General features: G+C 47.7%; 1 protein-coding gene, 1 long non-coding RNA gene and 2 other non-coding genes across 7 annotated transcripts in view; 1 reads left to right on the forward strand and 3 right to left on the reverse strand.

Moving 5' to 3' along the window:
* LOC135032241 (uncharacterized) overlaps positions 1 to 27,428 on the forward strand; it is a 331,444-nt gene that overhangs the window by 147,363 nt on the left and 156,653 nt on the right. The window lies entirely within an intron of this gene.
* PABPC4 (poly(A) binding protein cytoplasmic 4) overlaps positions 1 to 27,428 on the reverse strand; it is a 63,533-nt gene that overhangs the window by 24,378 nt on the left and 11,727 nt on the right. For 3 of the 4 annotated variants that reach the window (XM_063954065.1, XM_063954064.1, XM_063954067.1), the window contains exons 7-11: positions 21,872 to 21,967; positions 21,230 to 21,502; positions 21,052 to 21,139; positions 20,820 to 20,936; positions 12,889 to 13,007 (exon numbers count right to left, since the gene is read on the reverse strand). In XM_063954065.1, coding sequence (XP_063810135.1) covers positions 12,889 to 13,007; positions 20,820 to 20,936; positions 21,052 to 21,139; positions 21,230 to 21,502; positions 21,872 to 21,967 — 693 coding nt within the window. The remainder of the gene's footprint in view (positions 1 to 12,888; positions 13,008 to 20,819; positions 20,937 to 21,051; positions 21,140 to 21,229; positions 21,503 to 21,871; positions 21,968 to 27,428) is intronic. The other variant, XM_063954066.1, reaches the window with a different exon arrangement.
* On the reverse strand, positions 13,140 to 13,273 carry LOC135054282 (small nucleolar RNA SNORA55). The gene has a single exon (XR_010243480.1). It is a non-coding gene; the product is annotated as a small nucleolar RNA SNORA55 (small nucleolar RNA).
* On the reverse strand, positions 21,574 to 21,701 carry LOC135054283 (small nucleolar RNA SNORA55). Its single transcript, XR_010243481.1, has one exon. It is a non-coding gene; the product is annotated as a small nucleolar RNA SNORA55 (small nucleolar RNA).

Here is a 27,428-nt window from a genome sequence, read left to right on the forward strand (position 1 = left end):
TGGTACTTGCAGTATCAGAGATATGCAAAGCCTCCTTCATTGCCGTGATCATACAACGTGTGGCCCTACTTGAAAATACGTTTGTTTCATCACCGTCGACACTAGATTCAGTGTCTGTGTCGACCGACTGAGGTAAAGGGCGCTTTACAGCCCCTGACGGTGTCTGAGACGCCTGGGCAGGTACTAACTGGTTTGCCGGCCGTCTCATGTCGTCAACTGATTTTTGTAATGTGCTGACATTATCACGTAATTCCATAAACAAAGCCATCCATTCCGGTGTCGACTCCCTGGGGGGTGACATCACCATTATCGGCAATTGCTCTGCCTCCACGCCAACATCGTCCTCATACATGTCGACACACACGTACCGACACACAGCAGACACACAGGGAATGCTCTTATCGAAGACAGGACCCCACTAGCCCTTTGGGGAGACAGAGGGAGAGTTTGCCAGCACACACCCAAGCGCTATAATATATATGGGAACAACCTTATATAAGTGTTGTTCCTTATAGCAGCTTAAATATATCCAATATATCGCCAAAAAATGCCCCCCCTCTCTGTTTTACCCTGTTTCTGTAGTGCAGTGGAGAGTCCTGGGAGCCTTCCTCACAGCGGAGCTGAGCAGGAAAATGGCGCTGTGTGCCGAGGAGAATAAGCCCCGCCCCCTATTTCGGCGGGCTTTCCTCCCGTAGATTTAGATAACTGGCATGGGTTAAATACATACATATAGCCTTAATGGCTATATGTGATGTATTCTTTTGCCTTAAGGTATTAAAATATTGCTGCCCAGGGCGCCCCCAGCAGCGCCCTGCACCCTCCGTGACCGCTTGGTGTGAAGTGTGTGACAACAATGGCGCACAGCTGCAGTGCTGTGCGCTACCTTCATGAAGACTGAAGAGCCTTCTGCCGCCTGTTTCCGGACCTTCAATCTTCAGCATCTGTAAGGGGGGTCGGCGGCGCGGCTCCGGGACGAACCCCAGGGTGAGACCTGTGTTCCGACTCCCTCTGGAGCTAATGGTGTCCAGTAGCCTAAGAATCCAATCCATCCTGCACGCAGGTGAGTTGAAATTCTCTCCCCTAAGTCCCTCGATGCAGTGAGCCTGTTGCCAGCAGGACTCACTGAAAATAAAAAACCTAAAAAACTTTTTCTAAGCAGCTCTTTAAGAGAGCCACCTAGATTGCACCCTGCTCGGACGGGCACAAAAACCTAACTGAGGCTTGGAGGAGGGTCATAGGGGGAGGAGCCAGTACACACCATCCTAATCCTAAAGCTTTATTTTGTGCCCTGTCTCCTGCGGAGCCGCTATTCCCCATGGCCCTGACGGAGTCCCCAGCATCCACTTAGGACGTTAGAGAAATAGAACTTTTGTACAAACATTAAACGCAATTTTCAGAGTCCATTGGGAAGCAAACATGGAGTTTAAAGGGTGTTCAAGGAGTTAGGCTTGTAGTGTTCACAAATTTTCAAATCTCTTCCCCCTCTATATCCCCTCCCATCATGAAAATGTCGTCATTATGGATGGATTTTGATATAAATATTTATTTCGATTTTATTTTTTCCAGACAACGAACTTTTCTACTGTAGCATATAGTAGTAACAGGATACGTTTAATGCTGCACACGAAATAACAAAGGAAAATGCATTAGCCAGCTTGTGTAGAAGCACCTCTACTACTAGGGCACTTAGGGGGTCATTCTGACCCGTTCGCTCGCTGCTCTTTGTCGCAGCCGAGCGAACGGGTCCCTACTGCGCATGCGCCGGCGCATGCCAGTAGGCCGTAGCAGGGCTGCAATCACCTCTGCCTGATTGACAGGCAGAGGCGATCGCTGGGCGGGAAGGGGGGGGGGGGGGGGGGGTTTGGCGGCGTTTGGTCGCTGTTTCGTGGGAGTGGTCTGGCCAACGCAGGCGTGGCCGGACTGAACAGGGGGCGGGCCGCAGCGGCTGTGTCACGACACACGCAGCCGCTGCGGGCCGGGGAGCAATGAGTAGCTACCGGCCAGCACGCTAAAGCTGTCGCTGGCCGGGAGCTACTCTTGAAGTGCAAAGGCATTGCCGCTGTGCGTTGCCTTTGCACTTCTGCGGGGTGACGGCACTGACACGTGGGGCGGGATAGCCCTGTGCTGGGCGTCCCCCTGCATGTCAGAGTGAATGATCATAGCTGTGCTAAATTTAGTACGGTTGGAACTTTTTGAATTGTTCAAAAATTCAAGCTTTCTGGCCCTCTATGAGGCAAATGTATGAAGCACTGATAATTTTTTTCTATAAAAATGCAGAAAAAAGGTATTATACTCGCTTCAAAAGTAAATGAAAAGGCAGATTTGTCCAGAGGGTTTTAATAATGCCGCCACCATAGGCAACTATAGTAGTGAACGTTATGTGCACTGCAGACCTGAGCTATTTGTCACTTACCCATGAACAAATAGTGCCATCTGGTCAGTTACCAGCCCCATCATCATATAATGTTTGCACACATTGTTGTTCGCTCAGACTGAGATCTCACTGCTTTGTGAGATCTCATGCATGCGCTCTGCACCAGTACTTGAGCCTTTCCATATCGCATACAGGTAGGACAGAACCTGCCAGAGGGGCGAGTTACCATAACACATCACAGCTGTCTTTCTTTGTAATAAATGTTGGTGCTAAAATATCCTCCATTGCCGTAATAAGTGGCAATGAAGGCAGTCTCGGAGAGAAGAAAAAAAAGGGGGGGTCTTGGTAATATATAGACCCCCAATTGTCTATGGTCATAAGCATTTCTTATACAGATGCAAGATAAAATAAGAATTTACTTACCGATCATTCTATTTCTCGTAGTCCGTAGTGGATGCTGGGACTTCCGTAAGGACCATGGGGAATAGCGGCTCCGCAGGAGACTGGGCACAAAGTAAAAGCTTTAGGACTAGCTGGTGTGCACTGGCTCCTCCCCCTATGACCCTCCTCCAAGCCTCAGTTAGGATACTGTGCCCGGACGAGCGTACACAATAAGGAAGGATTTTGAATCCCGGGTAAGACTCATACCAGCCACACCAATCACACCGTACAACCTGTGATCTGAACCCAGTTAACAGTATGATAAAACTTAGGAGCCTCTAAAAAGATGGCTCACAACAATAAACAACCCGATTTTTTGTAACAATAACTATATACAAGTATTGCAGACAATCCGCACTTGGGATGGGCGCCCAGCATCCACTACGGACTACGAGAAATAGAATTATCGGTAAGTAAATTCTTATTTTCTCTGACGTCCTAGTGGATGCTGGGACTTCCGTAAGGACCATGGGAATTATACCAAAGCTCCCAAACGGGCGGGAGAGTGCGGATGACTCTGCAGCACCGAATGAGAGAACTCCAGGTCCTCCTCAGCCAGGGTATCGAATTTGTAAAATTTTGCAAACGTGTTTGCCCCTGACCAAGTAGCTGCTCGGCAAAGTTGTAAAGCCGAGACCCCTCGGGCAGCCGCCCAAGATGAGCCCACTTTCCTTGTGGAATGGGCTTTAACAGATTTTGGCTGTGGCAGTCCTGCCACAGAATGTGCAAGCTGAATTGTACTACAAATCCAACGAGCAATCGTCTGCTTAGAAGCACCCAGCTTGTTGGGTGCATACAGGATAAACAGCGAGTCAGATTTTCTGACTTCAGCCGTCCTGGAAACATATTTTCAGGGCCCTGACTACGTCCAGTAACTCAATTCTGCCCTGTCTGAATGAAAAATTAGGTAAGGGCTTTTATATGATAAAGCCGCCAATTCTGAGACACGCCTGGCTGAAGCCAGGGCTAACAGCATTACCACTTTCCATGTGAGATATTTCAAGTCCACAGTGGTGAGTGGTTCAAACCAATGTGATTTTAGGAACCCTAAAACTACATTGAGATCCCAAGGTGCCACTGGTGGCACAAAAGGAGGCTGTATATGCAGTACCCCCTTGACAAACGTCTGAACTTCAGGCACTGAAGCCAGTTCTTTCTGGAAGAAGATCGACAGGGCCGAAATTTGAACCTTAATGGATCCTAATTTTAGGCCCAATTTTAGGCCCATAGACAGTCCTGCTTGCAGGAAATGTAAGAAACGACCCAGTTGAAATTCCTCTGTGGTGGCCTTCTTGGCCTCACACCACGCAACATATTTTCGCCAAATGCGGTGATAATGTTTCGCGGTTACATCCTTCCTGGCTTTGATCAGGGTAGGGATGACTTCATCTGGAATGCCTTTTTCCATCAGGATCCGGCGTTCAACCGCCATGCCGTCAAACCCAGCCGCGGTAAGTCTTGGAGCAGGTCCTTTCTTAGAGGTAGAGGCCACGGATCCTCCGTGAGCATCTCTTGCAGTTCCGGGTACCAAGTTCTTCTTGGCCAATCCGGAGCCACGAGTATAGTTCTTACTCCTCTCTTTCTTATGATTCTCAGTACTTTTGGTATGAGAGGCAGAGGAGGGAACACATACACCGACTGGTACACCCACGGTGTTACCAGAGCATCCACCGCTATTGCCTGAGGGTCCCTTGACCTTGCGCAATATCTGTCCAGTTTTTTGTTGAGACGGGACGCCATCATGTCCACCTTTGGTTTTTCCCAACGGTTTACAATCAGTTGGAAGACTTCTGGGTGAAGTCCCCACTCCCCCGGGTGGAGGTCGTGTCTGCTGAGGAAGTCTGCTTCCCAGTTGTCCACTCCCGGAATGAACACTGCTGACAGTGCTACCACATGATTTTCCGCCCAGCGGAGAATCCTTGCAGCTTCTGCCATTGCCCTCCTGCTTCTTGTGCCGCCCTGTCTGTTGACGTGGGCGACTGCCGTGATGTTGTCCGATTGGATCAATACCGACTGACCCTGAAGCAGAGGCCTTGCTTGACTTAGGGCATTGTAAATGGCCCTTAGTTCCAGGATATTTATGTGAAGAGACGTTTCCATGCTTGACCACAAGCCCTGGAAATTTCTTCCCTGTGTGACTGCTCCCCAGCCTCTCAGGCTGGCATCCGTGGTCACCAGCATCCAATCCTGAATGCCGAATCTGCGGCCCTCTAGAAGATGAGCCCTCTGTAACCACCACAGGAGAGACACCCTTGTCCTTGGAGATAGGGTAATCCGCTGATGCATCTGAAGATGCGATCCGGACCATTTGTCCAGCAGATCCCACTGAAACGTTCTTGCATGGAATCTTCCGAATGGAATCGCTTCGTAAGAAGCCACCATTTTTCCCAGGACTCTCGTGCATTGATGCACTGACACCTGGCCTGGTTTTAGGAGGTTCCTGACTAGCTCGGATAACTCCCTGGCCTTCTCCTCCGGGAGAAACACCTTTTTCTGGACTGTGTCCAGAATCATCCCCAGGAACAGTAGACGTGTTGTTGGAATCAGCCGTGATTTTGGGATATTTAGAATCCACCCGTGCTGACGTAACACTACCTGAGACAGTGCTACTCCGAACTCTAACTGTTCCCTGGACCTTGCCCTTATCAGGAGATCGTCCAAGTAAGGGATAATTAAGACGCCTTTTCTTCGAAGAAGAATCATCATTTCGGCCATTACCTTGGTAAAGACCCGGGGTGCCGTGGACAATGCAAACGGCAGCGTCTGAAACTGATAATGACAGTCTTGTACCACAAACCTGAGGTACCCTTGGTGAGAAGGGAAGATTGGGACATGGAGATGAGCATCTTTGATGTCCAGAGATACCATATAGTCCCCTTCTTCCAGATTCGCTATCACTGCTCTGAGTGATTCCATCTTGAACTTGAACCTTTTTATGTAAGTGTTCAAGGATTTTAGATTTAAAATTGGTCTCACCGAGCCGTCCGGCTTCGGTACCACAAACAGCGTGGAATAATACCCCTTTCCCTGTTGTAGGAGGGGTACCTTGATTATCACCTGCTGGGAATACAGCTTGTGAATAGCTTCCAATACTGCCTCCCTGTCGGAGGGAGACGTTGGTAGAGCAGACTTCAGGAATCTTCGAGGGGGAGACGTCTCGAATTCCAATTTGTACCCCTGTGATACTACCTGCAGGATCCAGGGGTCCACTTGCGAGTGAGCCCACTGCGCGTTGAAATTTTTTAGACGGGCCCCCACCGTGCCTGAGTCCGCTTGTAAAGCCCCAGCGTCATGCTGAAGACTTGGCAGAAGCGGGGGGAGGGCTTCTGCTCCTGGGAAGAGGCTGCCTGGTGCAGTCTTTTTCCTCTTCCTCTGCCCCGGGGCAGAAATGAGTGGCCTTTTGCCAGCTTGTTCTTATGGGAACGAAAGGACTGAGTTTGAAAAGACGGTGTCTTTTTCTGCTGAGAGGTGACCTGGGGTAAAAAGGTGGACTTTCCAGCCGTTGCCATGGCCACCAGGTCTGATAGACCGACCCCAAATAACTCCTCCCCTTTATACGGCAATACTTCCATATGTCGTTTAGAATCTGCATCACCTGACCACTGTCGCGTCCATAACGCCCTTCTGGCAGAAATGGACATCGCACTCACTCTTGATGCCAGGGTGCAAATATCCCTCTGTGCATCACGCATATATAGTAATGCATCCTTTAACTGCTCTATAGTTAATAATATACTGTCCCTATCCAGGGTATCAATATTTTCAGTCAGGGAATCCGACCAAGCCACTCCAGCGCTGCACATCCAGGCTGAGGCGATTGCTGGTCGCAGTATAACACCAGTATGTGTGTATATACCTTTTAGGATATTTTCCAGCCTTCTATCAGCTGGTTCCTTGAGGGCGGCCGTATCAGGAGACGGTAACGCCACTTGTTTTGATAAGCGTGTGAGCGCCTTATCTACCCTAGGGGGTGTTTCCCAACGTGCCCTAACCTCTGGCGGGAAAGGGTACAGTGCCAATAATTTGTTAGAAATCAGCAGTTTATCGGGGGAAACCCACGCCTTATCACACACCTCATTTAATTCATCTGATTCAGGAAAAACTACTGGTAGTTTTTTCACACCCCACATAATACCCTTTTTTGTGGTACTTGTAGTGTCAGAAATGTTCAATGCCTCCTTCATCGCCGTGATCATGTAACGTGTGGCCCTACTGGACATTACGTTCGTCTCCTCACCGTCGACACTGGATTCAGTATCCGTGTCTGGGTCGACCATCTGAGGTAACGGGCGTTTTAGCGCCCCTGACGGTGTCTGAGACGCCTGAATAGGCACTAACTGATTTGCCGGCTGTCTCATGTCGTCAACAGTTTTTTGCAAAGTGCTGACATTGTCACGTAATTCTTTAAATACAACCATCCAGTCAGGTGTCGACTCCCTAGGGGGTGACATCACTAACACAGGCAATTGCTCTGCTTCCACATCATTTTCCTCCTCATACATGTCGACACAATCGTACCGACACCCAGCACACACACAGGGAATGCTCTGACAGAGGATAGGACCCCACTAGCCCTTTGGGGAGACAGAGGGAGAGTTTGCCAGCACACACCAGAGCGCTATATATATTCAGGGATAACCTTATATAAGTGTTACTCCCTTTATAGCTGCTGTATTATATATTAGCTGCCAATAGTGCCCCCCTCTCTTGTTTTACCCTGTTTCTGTAGTGTAGTCTGCAGGGGAGAGTCAGGGAGCCGTCCTTCCAGCGGAGCTGTGAAAGAAAATGGCGCTTGTGTGCTGAGGAGATAGGCTCCGCCCCCTTCACGGCGGCCTTTTCTCCCGCTTTTTTCTGGAAAACTGGCAGGGGTTAAATGCATCCATATAGCCCAGGAGCTATATGTGATGCATTTCTTTAGCCACATAAGGTTTTTATCAAGTTTTATTGCGTCTCAGGGCGCTCCCCCCCAGCGCCCTGCACCCTCAGTGACCGGAGTGTGAAGTGTGCTGAGAGCAATGGCGCACAGCTGCAGTGCTGTGCGCTACCTTATCTGAAGACAGGAACGTCTTCTGCCGCCGCTTTCTCCGGACCTCTTCGCTCTTCTGGCTCTGTAAGGGGGCCGGCGGCGCGGCTCCGGGACCCATCCAGGCTGAACCTGTGATCGTCCCTCTGGAGCTAATGTCCAGTAGCCAAGAAGCCCAATCCACTCTGCACGCAGGTGAGTTCGCTTCTTCTCCCCTTAGTCCCGCGCTGCAGTGAGCCTGTTGCCAGCAGGACTCACTGAAAATAAAAAACCTAAGTATACTTTTACTTCTAAGCAGCTCAGGAGAGCCACCTAGATTGCACCCTTCTCGGCTGGGCACAAAATCTTAACTGAGGCTTGGAGGAGGGTCATAGGGGGAGGAGCCAGTGCACACCAGCTAGTCCTAAAGCTTTTACTTTGTGCCCAGTCTCCTGCGGAGCCGCTATTCCCCATGGTCCTTACGGAAGTCCCAGCATCCACTAGGACGTCAGAGAAATGTTATTTTTGTTGTCCAAATTCTGTTATAAAATCAGGTTACATGGCAGAAACAGAGACCCAGACAGACTTCACTTTTCTAGTTCTATGGGGAACACTGGCTTACGCTGGAGTATGGTGAGTGGAGAATGGAGCCTGGCACTTTAAATCTGCAAAGCTTCTGGCCTTGGCTCCTCCCTTTCTACACCCCACCTGACCTATGTTTTCGTTAAATGCTTGTTGGAGCCAGCCTGTGTGTTTCAGGCTCCTGATAGCCTGTAAGCACCACCTACTGCCAGTTCTATAGAATCGCTGGTGCAGCTTTGGTTTTTCATCTATACTGTCCTGACTATACCCTATAACTTTCTTTAGGGATGGGTCTGTGTCCAGTTTGCCAGCAGACAAATTCTCTGTATTTATTTAAGTTTAGCGTCACACTTGTTCTTCTGTCGGTGACTGGGAAGGATTGTTGGTCTTTCTGCTCTTCTCTATTACTGCAGTGAAAGGTGCTCTTGGGGCCTGCCTCTCATAGGACGGAAAGGCTATTCCAAAGATTTTAGTTTACAGTAAGTGCAAAACTAAATTTCAGAATGCACAATCTGACTGTAGAGCAGTCAGGGAGTCCTGCACGGTTCATCCCCCGACCGCACCTGCTTGGGTGGCCACGTTAACTGGGGCAATATCCAATTGTCCCATCATTTAGCTTCTAGACAAGCGCCTCACACCACTCTCCCACGGCCTGCTTGGGTCCTGGGAAGCGTTCTTTATCTCTCTCTGCACTTTCCTCTTCCCAGGGAGAACCTCCCTGAGACTAAGGGTTGGTGAGGTTGGTCCAAGTTTCCTCTTCACTTGAAAGACTCCTAGAACCTGTTGCCAGGAGTTCGTCCAGGCTTAGTGGAACCCATTTACGTAGTCAACAGACGCATAAGCTTCCAGCTGTGTTCCAGTCTGGAGAGAACTAATTCAGAGGTATCCTCTCCCTGGGGGAGGACATGGACATGCTAGATTCAGAGGTAAATCCCTGATAGAGGAATCAGCTGATTCTCCTGGGGTAGAAATCTTAATTGTGGGTGTTCGCAAGGTGTTAAGGTGCTCCCAAGAGTCTCCGGACACCTCGTTTTTCAAAAGGAAGAGTAGACAGCCTGTCAACTTCCCCTCAATTAGAAGATTTGCTGTCTACTGTGAGGCAGCATCCAGACCGCAAGTTTCAAACACCTTTGCGCATGCCGTCCTTATACCTGCGACAAAGAAGTCAAAATGGGACTCTGCCCCATTAGTAGATTACCTCCATCTCCCATCTTTCTAAACAGACCACCATTCCGGCACCAGGAACTACTTCCGTTAGGGATGGCTCGGATAGAAAACTGGAGACTACATTACAGATGCTGTAATTTCCCTGCATACAATTCTGACGTCCGTCTGGGTCAATAAGGCCGTTGAAAAATGGGCAGACTTGCTTGATGGTTTACATTCTGGTACTCCTAGGGTGGACGTAATACCACTGCCAGAACACATTACCTGGGAAAGGCAGCTATTGACACAGTCGGTACGTTCAAAGCTTTCCACTGCAGCCATTGCGACGCATAGGGGTTTGTGGCTACACTCATGGCAGGTGGATTTGATGTCGAAGCATTCTTTGAAGGTGCTTCATTTTGCAGGGGAGGTTTTGTTTGAGCATGAGTTGGACAAAATTATTGACTTAGCCAGAGGGGGTAAGAGTACATTCTTACCTTCTCCCTCTACAACCAAGTCTCGGTCCTCTACGTCCTTCCTTTTGTTCAGCATTTTCAAAAGAGTCAGCCCAACTCTGCCAGACAAGGAAAAATCAAGTCCCATCAGCACTAGCTGGTCCGGGGACGGAAGGCCAAGCTGGTGGTGAAGTCCTCAGCATGATGAGTGGCTTGCCCACTTATGGAACCTTATCTTTTAAGTCTGGTTAGAAACTTGTTCAGGATCCTGGTTTCCGGGGGTCCTCTTTGTGGGATACAAAATAGAATTTATGGGTCGTCCTCAGAGATTCTTCTTGACGGGGCTTCCGGTCTTCCCTCTTAAGAGTTGGTGGACAAGTTTCTTTACACTGTGACGGTCAAAGCGGGGAAAGAGTTTATTCCCAAATCAAATGGATTGGTCAGTCAATTCTTATTCTCAAGTCCTTGTATGTGCATCTTTGTTACCACAAGTTAAAGATGGAGTCTCTCCTATCGGTGATCGCTGGCATATAGAAGATAGAATACTTGGTTTCACTGGACACTGAAAATGCCTATTTGCACATACCGATTTGGGAGCCTCATCAGACTTTCCTACAGATTGCAATCAGGACCTCTCATTTTTAATTCAGGGCACGGCCATTTGCTCTGCGCCACGGGTGTTCACTAAGATCATGGCTGTGATGATAGTTCACCTTCGGTCCTTGGGGGAGAATATCAAGCCTTATCTGGATGAGCTTCTCATCAAGGCTTCCTTGGTGGACATTTTAGAGTCTCATGTTTGGCTTGTGCATCAGACTCTTCTCTCACATGGCTGTATCGTTAACTTCAGAAAGTCCAAACTGATTCCATCTCAGAGGTTGCTTTATCTGGGAATGATTTTTAACACACTGCAGGTTCGGATTTTTCTCCCGCCTGACAAGAACCAGGCCAGTCAGTCCCTGGTGCATTTCTTCCATTATTTGTGTATAGTAAGCAATTACTGACTTCATGGTGCACCACCAGCATTATAGATCATAGGCATTGTTTTTTGTTAGCATTTGATACAGTATCTGTTCATCTGTGCATGCACCTCTTGGGAAATTTCCTTTGAGGCGGTTCAATTCAGCAGGTTCCACTCCCGGAAGCTCCAATTTGATCTGCTCTTAAAGTGGAACAGTTCTCACCTACATCTGGGCAAGATAATCCACCCCTCTCCTCAGTCTAGTCTCTCTCTCCAGTGGTGGCTGAACCCCACACATTTTCAGGTGGGTTGACTATTCACGGTTTGTAACTGGACTGTGGCTCACACCAGACGCCAGTCTCTGTAGCCGAGGTGCGGGGGTTCTTCAACATCAGTTCCACGGATGTCGGTACAGGAATGAGGCTTTACTGCCAATGTCCTGGAACTGAGAAACATCTTCAACGCTCTGACAGAGGCTCTACCTCTATCTCTATCAGAGGCAGCCCATCAATATACAGTCAGACAATGCCACGGCTTACGTAAATCAGCAGGGGGGCACAAGCAGTGTTCTAGCCATGAAGATTGCGGTTTGCATTGTCCAGTGTGAGAAAGTCTTGTCCAAGCCATAGAGGCAGTAATCAAAAATTGGGAGACAGACTACCTAAGTAGTTAGTATCGTCACCCAGGAGACTGGGCCCTACATCCAGAGATCTTTCAGGCGCTGGTCACCAAGCGGAGCCTACCAGAAGTCAACTTTACACACAGTTCACAAGGTTCAGCTTTGTCGTGCCAGGACAAGAGATACAGGGGTTCTGTCGGCGAAAGCTGTCGAACCCATGGAATTTATGCATGTATACTTGCTCCCCCCGATTCCTAGGGTGCTCAAACACATCAAGATGGAATGGATGTCAGTGACCCTGGTGGCCCCGGATTGGTCTCGTCTGTTTTGGTACTCTTACCTAAAATGACTGCTGAGGGACGAGCTATGGCTTTTGCCATTTCACCCTCATTTTTTGTGAACACATTTTTGATAGTGCCCAGATAAAAAAGGGAGGAAATTAATAAATATTTTTTACAAAAAAAAAGCAGCTATGGTAATTTAGCAAAAATAACTAGTTTATCGAACTGTTCGCCAATAACGGTGTGCATTTTTAATTTTAAAATTAAAAACATTTTGTTACATAGGTATTAGATGGCCGTATTACACAGTAATGCTTGGTACACACTACGCAATACATCGTTCACACAGTCGAAGAACGATATATCGCATCGGTTTGTGTGTATACCACATAGGTCTGAACAACGTCATTCACAGATATACCACATAGGGGTCTATTCAATTGGTACCAGTATTTCCAACAGTCGGAAATACCACCACTTTTCAACATGAATAGATCAGATTTGCATTCGACCTATTCAATGCAAGTGCTGTTTTTCAGACTGTCGGAAAAAACGTCACTTGTCGAAAAACACGTGGTCGGCGAGTTGCTCGCCTATCCACATGTTTGTCGAAGACACGACTGTTTGACAGTTTTAAGGTAATGTAGACTCGACTTGTTAACAAGTCGAATCTGCATTGATGGAATGCTGGCCGTAATGAACTGTCGGATCCTCTCCGTCGAAGAGGATCAGACATTCATTAAATACTCCGCATAAGCTGTACAGCACAGCAGGTGCAGATATATTGGTACACCTGCCTCCTGTGTATACTGGTGACTCACGGCCCGAAGCCCATGCAGAGTGCAGGTTCGCCAACAATGACGTTACTACCAGTTCCTGTGGCTGGGCATGTAAGTGTGCATGTACAAGATAGTCTGTGCATAAACCTTACCTATCCATCGGCCAAGTGTGTACACAGCTTTAGTCTGCCAAGTGGCAGGTGCATATAATACTTTTATATCAAGAGTCACAAAAAATAAGCCAGTACCTGCAAAGACTGCACTCCAGGAAGTGGGCAACGGGTGTACTTGTATGGAGTAACAGCTCGGGGTGGAGGAGCAGAGACTGGTTGTCGTGGGCCTATTGTCTGAGTAGCAGAAGATAAAGCTGTTCAGAATAAAAAATAAATCCTGATAAATATTATAACAAATAGAAGACGAAAACACTGCCTAAAATATAAAACCACCCTAACAGGAAAGGGTGTTCATAAGACAATGATTTAAAAACAAGTGAAGGTATACATGTGTCAAAGTTGTAGAGACAAAACACAAGGTGGAACATGTTCTGTCTGGATTTCCTTTGAATTTTTTTTTTAGCACAATGTGATCTCTCCTTCTGCACCATGTTGCAGGGACAGGATGAGTTTGCAGTGCATTATAAAAGCATTCAACGGTAAAAAATAATTTATATTCTAACATTTTCTAACTTAGATTCTCCTTACACTGCATACTATTTACACCACTACCTCTGGGTCAGAGGTGCACATATAAAAATTGCTGGTCTATGTAAGTAGTGTGCTGTGTTCATATGTGGATGCCCTAAAGCACAGGTTCTCAAACTCAGTCCTCAGGACCCCACATGGTTCGTGTTTTGCAGGTCACCTGTAGATTTTTAAAATGTGACAGTTGGTGATACACAGTGCAGCTGCTGGGTGACATGGAAAATGTGAACCGTGTGGGGTCCTGAGGACAGAGTTTGAGAACCACTGCCCTAAATTGCAAACCAGGTCCCCATGGAACTATAACAGTATATGTTTTCCAGATTTGGGTGTTTATTGACTAAGGCTGTGTAAACAGTTACTCAATGGATCTGCTGCCCGACTGCCTGAACTATCAATTGGCAAGTTGTATGCACAAACGATCTTGTGCATACACACTTACCAATACGCAGATTTGTCTGGCAGTAAAGTCATTGAATATTCCCGCCCACTTGTGACATTCAAATGGATACTGCACCCACCCTACCTATTGCACAGGTAGGTCATACAAGCAGCCAGATGTACCGATATATCTGGATAGTATATCGGCCTCAGCTATGCTACAGGACCGCTAGCAATATATTGCTAATCAAACGAACAATATATTAAAAAGTGTGTATACAAAACAGATTTACAGGCGGTATTAATTATTCCTGGCTATAACTTGAAAACATGCAATGTTAGTGTTTTTAAACAGTGCCCTCAATTCTCCGGCACCTGTCTTGTAAAAACTGATTTCTGAGGAAAAATATAACAATGTTGCCAGTTAAAAACAAACTGCCTAGCTGAGGAAGGTGCCCTTTGGATGATTGAAAGGATGAAAAGCCCGCCAACTCCACCCCCCTCCATGTACTGGCTACCATCTTAACTAGGTCTTTAAACGGTACTTTGAGTGGGTGCCTGAAAAATAAGAATTTACTTACCGATAATTCTATTTCTCGGAGTCCGTAGTGGATGCTGGGGTTCCTGAAAGGACCATGGGGAATAGCGGCTCCGCAGGAGACAGGGCACAAAAGTAAAGCTTTTACAGGTCAGGTGGTGTGTACTGGCTCCTCCCCCTATGACCCTCCTCCAGACTCCAGTTAGATACTGTGCCCGGACGAGCGTACACAATAAGGGAGGATTTTGAATCCCGGGTAAGACTCATACCAGCCACACCAATCACACCGTACAACTTGTGATCTAAACCCAGTTAACAGTATGATAACAGCGGAGCCTCTGAAAAGATGGCTCACAACAATAATAACCCGATTTTTGTAACTATGTACAAGTATTGCAGATAATCCGCACTTGGGATGGGCGCCCAGCATCCACTACGGACTCCGAGAAATAGAATTATCGGTAAGTAAATTCTTATTTTCTCTATCGTCCTAGTGGATGCTGGGGTTCCTGAAAGGACCATGGGGATTATACCAAAGCTCCCAAACGGGCGGGAGAGTGCGGATGACTCTGCAGCACCGAATGAGAGAACTCCAGGTCCTCCTTTGCCAGGGTATCAAATTTGTAAAAATTTACAAACGTGTTCTCCCCTGACCACGTAGCTGCTCGGCAGAGTTGTAATGCCGAGACCCCTCGGGCAGCCGCCCAAGATGAGCCCACCTTCCTTGCGGAATGGGCCTTAACAGATTTAGGCTGTGGCAGGCCTGCCACAGAATGTACAAGTTGAATTTTGTTACAAATCCAACGAGCAATCGACTGCTTAGAAGCAGGTGCACCCAACTTGTTGGGTGCATACAATATAAACAGCGAGTCAGATTTTCTGACTCCAGCCGTCCTTTAAATGTATATTTTTAAGGCTCTGACAACGTCCAACAACTTGGAGTCCTTCAAGTCGTCTGTAGCCGCAGGCACTACAATAGGCTGGTTCAGGTGAAACGCTGATACCACCTTAGGGAGAAAATGCGGACGCGTCCGCAGCTCTGCCCTATGTCGAATGGAAAATTAAATAAGGGCTTTTATAAAACAAAGCCGCCAGTTCAGATACTCTCCCGGCCGAAGCCAGGGCCAGTAACATAGTCACTTTCCATGTGAGATATTTCAAATCCACATTCTTTAGTGGTTCAAACCAATTGGATTTGAGGAAATCTAAAACTACATTTAGATCCCACGGTGCCACCTTAGGCACCACAGGAGGCTGTATATGCAGTACTCCTTTGATAAAAATCTGGACCTCAGGGACTGAGGCCAATTCTTTTTGGAAGAATATTGATAGGGCCGAAATTTGAACCTTAATAGATCCCAATTTGAGACCCATAGACAATCCTGATTGCAGGAAATGTAGGAAAACGACCCAGTTGAAATTCCTCCATCGGAGCACTCCGCTGCTCGCACCACGCAACATATTTTCGCCAAATACGGCGATAATGCTTCGCGGTGACTTCCTTCCTTGCCTTTATCAAGGTAGGAATGACTTCTTCTGGAATGCCTTTTCCTTTTAGGATCTGGCATTCAAACGCCATGCCGTCAAACGCAGCCGCGGTAAGTCTTGAAAAAGACAAGGACCCTGCTGAAGCAGGTCCCTTCTCAGAAGTATAGGCCACGGATCGTCCGTGACCATCTCTTGAAGTTCCGGGTACCAAGTCCTTCTTGGCCAATCCGGAGCCACTAGTCTTACTCCTCTTTGCCGTATAATCCTCAATACCTTTGGTATGAGAGGCAGAAGAGGAAACACATATACCGACTGGTACACCCAAGGTGTTACCAGCGCGTCCACAGCTATTGCCTGCGGATCTCTTGACCTGGCGCAATACCTGTCCAGTGTTTTGTTGAGGCGAGACGCCATCATGTCCACCATTGGTTTTACCCAACGGTTTAATAGCATGTGGAAAACTTCTGGATGAAGTCCCCACTCTCCCGGGTGAAGGTCGTGTCTGCTGAGGAAGTCTGCTTCCCAGTTGTCCACGCCCGGGATGAATACTGCTGACAGTGCTATCACGTGATTCTCCGCCCAGCGAAGGATCCTGGCAGCTTCTGCCATTGCCCTCCTGCTTCTTGTGCCGCCCTGTCTGTTTACATGGGCGACTGCCGTGATGTTGTCCGACTGGATCAACACCGGTCTTCCTTGAAGCAGAGGTTCCGCCTGGCTTAGAGCATTGTAGATTGCTCTTAGTTCCAGAATGCTTATGTGAAGAGACTTTTTCAGGCTCGACCACACTCCCTGGAAATTTCTTCCCTGTGTGACTGCTCCCCAGCCTCTCAGGCTGGCATCCGTGGTCACCAGGATCCAATCCTGCCTGCCGAATCTGCGGCCCTCCAATAGATGAGCCTCCTGCAACCACCACAGAAGGGATACCCTTGTCCTCGGCGACAGGGTTATCCGCAGGTGCATCTGAAGATGCGACCCTGACCATTTGTCCAACAGATCCCTTTGCATGGAATCTGCCGAAAGGGATTGCTTCGTAAGAAGCTACCATTTTTTCCCAGGACTCTTGTGCATTGATGTACAGACACCTTTCCTGGTTTTAGGAGGTTCCTGACCAGGTCAGATAACTCCTTGGCTTTTTCTTCGGGAAGAAAAACCTTTTTCTGAACTGTGTCCAGAATCATCCCCAGGAACAGCAGACGAGTTGTCGGCATTAATTGGGATTTTGGAATATTCAGAATCCATCCGTGCTGCTTTAGCACCTCTTGAGATAGTGCTAAACCCATCTCTAGCTGTTCTCTGGACCTTGCCCTTATTAGGAGATCGTCCAAGTATGGGATAATTAATACGCCTTTTCTTCGAAGAAGAAATATTATCTCGGCCATTACCTTTGTAAAGACCCGAGGTGCCGTGGACAAACCAAACGGCAGCGTCTGAAACTGATAGTGACAGTTTTGTACAACGAACCTGAGGTACCCCTGGTGTGAGGGGTAATTGGAACGTGGAGATACGCATCCTTGATGTCCAAGGATACCATAAAGTCCCCTTCTTCCAGGTTCGCTATCACTGCTCTGAGTGACTCCATCTTGAACTTGAACTTCTTTATGTACAGGTTCAAGGACTTCAGATTTAGAATAGGCCTTACCGAGCCATCCGGCTTCGGTACCACAAAAAGAGTGGAATAATACCCCTTCCCTTGTTGTAGAAGAGGTACCTTGACTATCACCTGCTGAGAATACAGCTTGTGAATGGCTTCCAAAACCGTCTCCCTTTCTGAGGGGGACGTTGGTAAAGCAGACTTCAGGAAACGGCGAGGTGGCTCTGTCTCTAATTTCAACCTGTACCCCTGAGATATTATCTGCAGGATCCAGGGATTTACCTGCGAGTGAGCCCACTGCGCGCTGTAATTCTTGAGACGACCGCCTACCGCCCCCGAGTCCGCTTGCGAAGCCCCAGCGTCATGCTGAGGCTTTTGTAGAAGCCGGGGAGGGCTTCGGTTCCTGGGAAGGAGCTGCCTGTTGCTGTCTCTTCCCTCGTCCTCTGCCTCGTGGCAGATATGAATAGCCCTTTGCTCTCTTATTTTTAAAGGAACGAAAGGGCTGCGGTTGAAAGGTCGGTGCCTTTTTCTGTTGGGGAGTGACTTGAGGTAGAAAGGTGGATTTCCCGGCCGTAGCCGTGGCCACCAAATCCGATAGACCGACCCCAAATAACTCCTCTACGCATCGCCTGTCCACTGTCGTGTCCATAAAGCTCTTCTGGCCGAAATGGACATAGCACTTACCCGTGATGCCAGTGTGCAGATATCTCTCTGTGCATCACGCATATAAAGAAATGCATCCTTTATTTGTTCTAACGACAGTAAAATATTGTCCCTGTCCAGGGTATCAATATTTTCGATCAGGGACTCTGACCAAACTACCCCAGCACTGCACATCCAGGCAGTCGCAATAGCTGGTCGTAGTATAACACCTGCATGTGTGTATATACCTTTTTGGATATTTTCCATCCTCCTATCTGATGGATCTTTAAGTGCGGCCGTCTCAGGAGAGGGTAACGCCACTTGTTTTGATAAGCGTGTTAGCGCTTTGTCCACCCTAGGAGGTGTTTCCCAGCGCTCCCTAACCTCTGGCGGGAAAGGGTATAAAGCCAATAACTTCTTTGAAATTAGCAGTTTTTTATCGGGGCACCCCACGCTTCATCACACACGTCATTTAATTCTTCTGATTCGGTAAAAACTACTGGTAGTTTTTTCACACCCCACATAATACCCTGTTTAGTGGTACCTGTAGTATCAGCTAAATGTAACATCTCCTTTATTGCCAAAATCATATAACGTGTGGCCCTACTGGAAAATACGGTTGATTCGTCACCTTCACCACCGGAATCAGTGCCTGTGTCTGGGTCTGTGTCGACCGACTGAGGCAAGGGGCGTTTTACAGCCCCTGACGGTGTTTGAGGCGCCTGGACAGGCACTAATTGAGTGTCCGGCCGCCTCATGTCGGCAAACGACTGCTTAAGCGAGTTGACGCTATCCCGTAATTCCACAAATCAAGGCATCCATTCTGGTGTCGACCCCCTAGGAGGTGACATCCTCATATTTGGCAATTGCTCCGCCTCCACACCAATAACGTCCTCATACATGTCGACACACACGTACCGACACACAGCAGACACACAGGGAATGCTCTATACGAAGACAGGACCCACTAGCCCTTTGGGGAGACAGAGGGAGAGTCTGCCAGCACACACCAAAAAACGCTATATATGACAGGGATAGCCTTATGATTAAGTGCTCCCTTATAGCTGCTTTTATATTAATATATTGCCATTTATTTTGCCCCCCCTCTCTGTTATACCCTGTTTCTGTAGTGCAGTGCAGGGGAGAGACCTGGGAGCCTTCCTGACCAGCGGAGCTGTGACAGAAAATGGCGCCGTGTGCTGAGGAGATAGGCCCCGCCCCTTTTTCGGCGGGCTCGTCTCCCGCTATTTAGTACATTTAGGCAGGGGTAAATATCTCCATATAGCCTCTGGGGCTATATGTGAGGTATTTTTAGCCTTTTTAAAGGTTTTCATTTGCCTCCCAGGGCGCCCCCCCCCAGCGCCCTGCACCCTCAGTGACTGCCGTGTGAAGTGTGCTGAGAGGAAAATGGCGCACAGCTGCAGTGCTGTGCGCTACCTTAAGAAGACTGCAGGAGTCTTCAGCCGCCGATTCTGGACCTCTTCTTGCTTCAGCATCTGTGAGGGGGCCGGCGGCGCGGCTCCGGTGACCATCCAGGCTGTACCTGTGATCGTCCCTCTGGAGCTTCATGTCCAGTAGCCAAGAAGCCAATCCATCCTGCACGCAGGTGAGTTCACTTCTTCTCCCCTCTGTCCCTCGTTGCAGTGATCCTGTTGCCAGCAGGAATCACTGTAAAATAAAAAACCTAAGCTAAACTCTCTAAGCAGCTCTTTATGAGAGCCACCTAGAATTGCACCCTTCTCGGCCGGGCACAAAAATCTAACTGGAGTCTGGAGGAGGGTCATAGGGGGAGGAGCCAGTACACACCACCTGACCTGTAAAAGCTTTACTTTTGTGCCCTGTCTCCTGCGGAGCCGCTATTCCCCATGGTCCTTTCAGGAACCCCAGCATCCACTAGGACGATAGAGAAACTTTGTTGAGCTGCTGCTATGCGTTTGAGCTCAGCATGTTATCTGAATATAGCCACTAGTGTGAAGCTCAGCAGCGTTGCGCATCCAGCTGTCCCTCAGTGTCCGAGCCCCCGCTGTGCTCCCCATCAATGCTGTATGCGCTAGCGCAGTAGTGGAGGAAGTCGCGCCGCCACTGCTGTCACTCATGTGGTCCCGTGAGCGCCAGTGTGCCGGGATCCGCTGTATAGGATGTAGAGCAGCACACTACTAAATACTGTCATGCGGGACGGAGGAGGGGCTGGCCGCTATGTCCAGGACACTGAGATAGTGCTCCCATGCGAGTGCTCGCTGCGTGCAGCAGCGCAGCTGCAAGAGGAGACCACACCGCTGCTAACTTAAGCTGAGCGGACCCAATGCCTCGTCTCCTAGTGGGGTGGACAGTTCCATAGTATAGCGAGCTTACAGAAAAGCAACACGGCGGCGGGTTTGCTGCCTGCTCGCTGCGCCCTGCGTGCAGAAACGCGGTGCCTTACAGTGTTGACAACACTCACCCATTCGGAGCCTCAGGAGGATGTGGCCGCTTTTCTGGAAGAACAGTGCTTCTCACTTAAGCACTGATCTCCAGTGCAGTGTCACTCACCCATTCGGGACGCTTTTAAGGATGTGGCTGTCTCAGGAGGAACAGTGCTTCTCATGTTAAGCGCTATTCTCCTTGTGCAGCTTGATGCTACCTGTGTGTAACCCGGACCCCACTTCTCTCATAAGTGGCGAACGGTTCCTGAGGCTGAGGGAACTAAGTCCCATGGTAAAAGGAGTAAAATAAATGAAAATAGATATAGACTGTCCAAACAGTCTTGAAGTTGTGTCAGTGTCCCCTAGTGGTTGACCGAAAACAAAAAAATTAAAACACATGGTGCTCCTGGGAAGGCTTCATGTGTCACAATTTTCTCACCAACTCTCTGGGCTACGGTGGGTATACCACGGGTACCCTGAGTGCTTGAAGGTGGCAGATGACGTAGTGACTGACGAGGGCCACTTTGTCGCAGTGTGTTGGGCATGGGCTGAAAGCCTATAGAAAACAAATAAGTGTTATTACTGACCATGCACCAAGATGTAAGTTTGTACTTCTATTAAATGTTTAGACAGTAAAAGAACAGACTTGTTAGAATTCTAAGGATGCTAACCTTGGGGGCGCCCCGTCTGTTGCCAGCGGGGACTTGGTCGCATCTGAGCCATATGATTAGGTGCATAATATGTAGGTCTGTTTTGAGCCTATAAAATGAGAGACCACATTACACAAGGGACAAATACATGAAGGCAAAATACATAAAACTCACATTTCCTTCTCATACGGAAACCAACCTGTGGCATAGCTGGCACAAAGTATCCACCAGGTGCAGGCTGAAACTGATTGATAAGAGTGTTGGCAGGTAGGGCCCTCATTCCTGCTATACGTTGCATATACTGGTTGGTAAGATGAGCTTTGCGTTCTTCCTTCCTTTGAGCCAAGGCCACATAAAGAGGTTTGGAGCCTACAATTCTCCCATTCATCTCAGTGACTGCTTTTGTGGCTTCTTCTGGCGATGAAAAGCAAACAAACCCAAATCCTTTGCTACGTCCATCCTCTAACATTACCTGCAAATGACATCATACATTAAAGTGTGGCTCTAAACATTTAATAGATCCCAAATACTAAGCAAATATCTGCATGTGGCAAAGGTGTAGAGACAGAACACAAGGCATATGCTCCATCTGGATTTCCTCAGCATTATTATAGCACTGAGTGACCTTCCCCTGCACGATACACAGCAGGGACAGGATGAGTTCACGGTGCATTGGGACATAACTTGGATGAAATATGAACAGTTTAGGATTCCATGTGAATTTCTGTAAACCATTATTTACCAACTTGCGCTTTCTGGTGGGGAAAACAACTTTCTACAAGGCAGTTCTTGTAGAGGATATGGGGGCTACAAAAATTCAGAGTTAAGGGCTTCCTCTCACCTTGGCACTTGTGATTGATCCAAATGGAGAAAACTCCTTCCTTAACTTCTCATCATCAATTGTGTCATCCAAATTTTTAATGTACAAATTTACACCCTGAGAAAAGAAAGACATCCATATAAAAATGTCAAGATAAAGACTCCAAGGGTGGAATTCAAATGTTTGAAAAGTCGGTTGGGTGTTATTTTTTCCTGTCTATTAGATAGGAGGGAAAAAAAAAAAAAAAAACAGACTCCCAACTGACTTTTCAAACATTTCAATCTCCCAATTTTTTTATGTACAAATTTACACCCTGAGAAAAGAAAGACATCCATATAAAAATGTCAAGATATCAGGATTTTGGTACTTACCGATAAATCCCTTTCTCCGATTCCACAGGGGCCACTGGAGTGTAGTTACAATGGGGAATAGTAGGTAGTAATTGGGAGCTGGCACTTTAAAATTCTCACACTGTGGCTAGCTCGTCCCCTACTATCTCCCCTCCAAGCCAGTCTACGTAAAACTGTGCCCAAAAAGAGCTGTAATAAACAAACCTTAAGGTAGAGGAGGTTAACGACGCCCTGTAAACCAGGAGAACACAAACTAAACCTGGAACAGAACCTGACAAAAACCAGGCTAGCCTGAACTCAACAAGCAGTCATATGGTGATCTGCAAACCGTTAAGCAAAAAACCAGGAGGAACAGCGCTGGGCGGGCATCCAGTGGCCCCTGTGGAATCGGAGAAAGGGATTTATTGGTAAGTACCAAAATCCTGATTTCTCCTTCATCCACTAGGGGCCACTGGAGTATAGTTACAATGGGGACGTCCCAGAGCTCCCAAAAACGGGTGGGAAAGCGCTGAGAGTCCTGTAAAAACTGCTCGGCCAAACGGTGATGTAGAGGCCGCAAAAGTGTCAAACTTGTAGAATTTGCCAAAACGAATGTCGGTTCGACCAAGTAGCCGCCCAACAAAATATTCATGGAGACCCCACGGGCAGCCGCCCACGAAGGTCTTACAATGCGCGTAAAGTGCGCTGAAATGGAAAACGGAGGCTCCCTAGTAACCGCCAAGAAGACTGTCTGATGGTCAGATGTATCCAACGGTCCAGCGTATGCTGGGACCCCGGCTATTTAGTACGGGAGCATCGTACAGAACAAAGAAGAAAAACACTTCATCGAATAGCCTGAGACCTCTGTAGAGAGAGTCGGCGAGCCCTGACAACATTCAGAGAGGACTGAAAAACACTAGTGTCAGATTTATATGAAAAATGGACATCCCCTCTGGAAGAAACGACCGCTGAGGCCGAAGCTCAGCCAGGGGAGTTGCCAATAGAGTACTCCCTGAAAAAGAGGCCGAACTTACGGCCGCTAGGCTAATCTCATTTGGAAGAAAACCGAAAAAGGCAGAGACCTAAAATTCCGGTCAGTGTGGTTTGAAGCGCTGCGGAGCAAAACCTCCCAGAGAAACCAAAGATGAATGGTAACTGAAAGAAGGGGAAAAACCCCTTTCCTTATTATGTCCCATAAAGTTTTCCAAAAGTGGCAAAAGCGAGAAGAGGTAACAGACTTCTGAAATCGGGGCCCAGTAGGCCTAACCGAACTAGGGAACTCCTCCCTTCTGAGGTCTCGTGAACAGTCACACGGTTAAACGAAACCAGTGTAAGATTGAACAAAGAGAAAAAAGGAGCCTGTTGAAGTAGACAGTCCAGTCGAGGTAGGAGCCAAGGCTCCTCTACTGACAACAGGCGTATCTGTATCTTCAAGTCATGCGTGGCCCAACCAGCGCCGAGAGGACTAGCACGCATAATCCCCTCCTGTGTTACTGAACATGAGGTAGAAATAGAAAAGGAGGCAGGATAGAATAACCAGAAAATTCCCCGGAGCCCTGAGGGCCTCCTCAGCTACTGCCGCAAGAGCTCACGTCCGAGAGTAATAAAGGGTTAAAGAGTCAGTCAGAACGCCCTGAGGTCGATCCGAAATCTCCGCCCACAGCGGACCAGCTGACAAAACTCCGGGGAATGTTCCCTCACCCGGGAGTCTGACCTGGTGGCTTGACCTGGAAAGAAGATTGTTGTCCCCCGCTCAGAGAGGAATGGAGGCGACCACTCATTGCATCGCAACTTGACTGAAGGAATAGAGTACCCGGTGCCGAGGAAGGAAAAATCCTCTGACGGACCGCGTTGAGAAACGTCTATGCGGAGCATAAATTGGATCTGTGTCGAATCAGAAGCTCCTGGATCCTCCGGATATTCAGAAGCCACCTAATGTACAGAGTGGGATAGTAGCAGTAAATTGTCCCATTAGGGAACCAACGTCACCCACTGCCCTTGAAAAAGAGTTATTCTGTGATCTTCCTAAACTCTGTGGGAGCGGAAGAGAAACCGAGAGGAAAGGACTGACAGTGAAAATGAGAATCCTGTAATGCGAATCTGAGAAAAGCCCGTCCAACGGAAATCAGTAAACAGGCATCTCTGAAGACAAGGGACACGTAAAAATAGGATTTTGGTACTTACCAGGTAAATCCTTTTCTTTGAATCCATAGGGGGCACTGGAGTACTCTTGGAATATGGACGGCTTAGCAGAAACAAAGGCACTGAATATTTAAATTTAGAACTCTCCACCCCTCCATATCCCAGAGTACCTCAGTGTACGACCTGTGTTTTTTACTGAGCGAACAAGAACTATAGAGAGGTTGACAATGGAGAATTCCTATCACATAACGGACAACAACAAAGTTGACCCATAACGTTACTGTCAACTAAACAGTTGACACCATAACCGATAGACATTTATAATTTGAACCAATCGGTGAAAATTTGTTACCATAAGCTCCTCTGAGCTTAATACAACCCTGGTAAAATGTGTTACCATAAGCTCCTCTGAGCTTAAAACAACCCAGGTAAAACTGCTCTGGGTGGGCGTCCAGTGCCCCCTATGGATTCAAAGAAAAGGATTTACCTGGTAAGTACCAAAATCCTATTTTCTTTTTCATCCACTAGGGGTCACTGGAGTACTCTTGGGACGTACCAAAGCTTCCCTCGTGGGCGGGAGAGCTGTTTGACACCTGTAACAGTAGACGGCCAAAGCTAGATGCTGATGCCGCAACCGTTTCATAACGTGTAAATGCGCACAAACGTGTGCACTGAAGGCTATGTAGCCGCGTTGTAGACGCTCCACGACCAGCTGGTCATGACATTCCCACAGAACCTGTGGGATGAGCTATTACTGACATAGGCGACTGTAACCTAGCCTTAAAGTAAGCCTGACTTGTAGTCATTTCTATCCAACTGGATAATGTCTGCTGAGAAACTGGCTAACTCCAGTTGGCAGCATCATAGATAACAAACAACGTATACGTATTACGTACTGTAGACGTTCGGGACATATAGACGCGTAACGCGTGTACCACATTCTGAATTCTAGAATGTGCTGTCAACACAGGAACCACTATTGGTTTATTGATGTGAAGAATAAGAAATCGGAATTGGTCCGAAGTTCTGCTTTGTTATGAGAAAACTCAAATACGGTGGCTTGGAATACAAGGCACCCAAATATGAAAACCAAACCCCTTGCCAAAGCTACGGCTAGAAGAAAAACGTTTTCCAATTGAGAAACTTAATCCCCATTTGTTGTAAGGGTTCAAAAACATGAAAACTGTAAGAAATCTGAACCCAGCTTCAAGTCGCATGGCGCTGTAGGTGGGATAAATGGAGGCTGCACTTTGATGACACCTTGTAAAAAAGGTGTGTACCGACGCAATAGATTCAAACGTCTGCGAAAATAAATTGACCACAGATACCTGCACCCTCAGTGCAGATAAACGCAGTTCTCCATCCCACCCCGTCTGTAAATAACAGAATACGGGCAACTTGAAAGGTGATGTCGGAAACTTCTGAGCTTCACACCCACCTATATAGGCACACCAAATTTTGTAATAATGAGCTGCCGTAAGCGGCTTCCTAGCTCGTAACATGGTTGGTATAACCGATACTGTAATGCCCTATGTATTTTCTTAAGAGGGCGGTCTGAACCCCCACCCCGTCAACCGCAGCCGCGGTACATATGTGAATAGGGGTAAACGAACGGTCCCTGTTGTAACAGGTTGGACGTATTATGAGGGGGCCAAGATCGTGTGCAAGTATTCCTTGGAGCCTCGAGAAGCAAGCTCTCCGAAACCCATGAGATATCACTAGTATGACTGTGACGAACTGTCTTATGATCCGTTTTAGCAACGGAGAGAGAGAAAGAGAGCAGCGGAAAATGGTGGAGCCAGATACACGAAGCTGTATGACCACACGAATGTGAGAACCTCCACTGCCACTGCTCTTGTGATCTGTCGTTCTGTACACATACTGAGCGTTTGTAATTGTGGCGAGATGCCATCATGTATACCTGAGGGTAACCCCACTTGTGGATTCACATATGAAACACCTGTGGATTAAATGCCCAGTTTTATGGATAAAAATACCGACGGTTGAGATCATCTGTCTAACAGATGTCCACTCCCGGAATGAACCCCGTAGACATCACCTAATGGTGTTCTGGGCAATTGAGGATTCGAGCTACCTGCCGCATTGCCCTGCGGCTTCTCGGTCCTCCGTGGTTGTTGTGTATGCAACTGCCGTTGCGTTGTCTGACTGCACTTGGACAGACTGAAAGCGAAGCATGTAGTGCATTGTAAATTGCACGGAGTTCCAGGACATTTATAGACAGCAATCTGTCGTGATCCGTTTTAGAACCCCTGTCGCTGATTTTTTTAACTACAACTCCTCAACCTCCGAGACTCTCGTCCATAGTATATACACCCTCGCCCTGAAAGCCGGCGAACTAACGCGCTTTGAAAACACATCATTGTTCCTAATAGGCGAATACACCAATGTACCGCTAGTGTGCGTGGCTTTTGCACTAATTGTACTAGATGGTATATTTTCTTTCTGGTGTAGTAGGTAAATATCTTTGATTTACCGTATTTATAATCTTACCTAGGAACTGAAGTCGTTCAGACGGAATTAGATGCGATTGTTTTCGAACTTGACCTGCTACCGTGGTGTACGTTAGCAGCGCAAGTAAGATGAACTTCTGTTGAGACAGAGTTCTTATGAGCAGATTGTCTAAATATGTAACGATTGTCACCGCTAGGGCTCTGAAATGAGCTATTGCCATCAACATCACCTTGGTGAATACCCGAGGCGCTGACAAGAGGCCAAACGGTAGAACCTGAAATGGTTAATGGTTGTGGCGTATTGCAAAACGCAAGAACCTGTGATGCGGTGACCAAACCGGAATGGGTAGATACGCATTGTAAAGATCAAGCGCAATTATGCAATCTTGTGGCTTCAAATATGCAAGTACTAACTGCAGTAAATCCATTTCCAACTGTAGTAAGTGACTTGCTGATTGAGACTGCGACGGAGCCCTCCGGCTTCGCTACCCCAAACAGAGGGGAATAAGTAACCCTGACTCTGTTGGTGTACCAGGTGTGGAAATAAAAACAGCTGAAACCAGCAGATGTAAATAGCTGATACATCCATGAGTGGATGTTTGGAAACCCGGCAAATGTCACGTGTAAAGGCGCGCT

The sequence above is a fragment of the Pseudophryne corroboree genome, chromosome 2, assembly GCF_028390025.1.
Source record: "Pseudophryne corroboree isolate aPseCor3 chromosome 2, aPseCor3.hap2, whole genome shotgun sequence".
NCBI lineage: Eukaryota > Metazoa > Chordata > Amphibia > Anura > Myobatrachidae > Pseudophryne > Pseudophryne corroboree.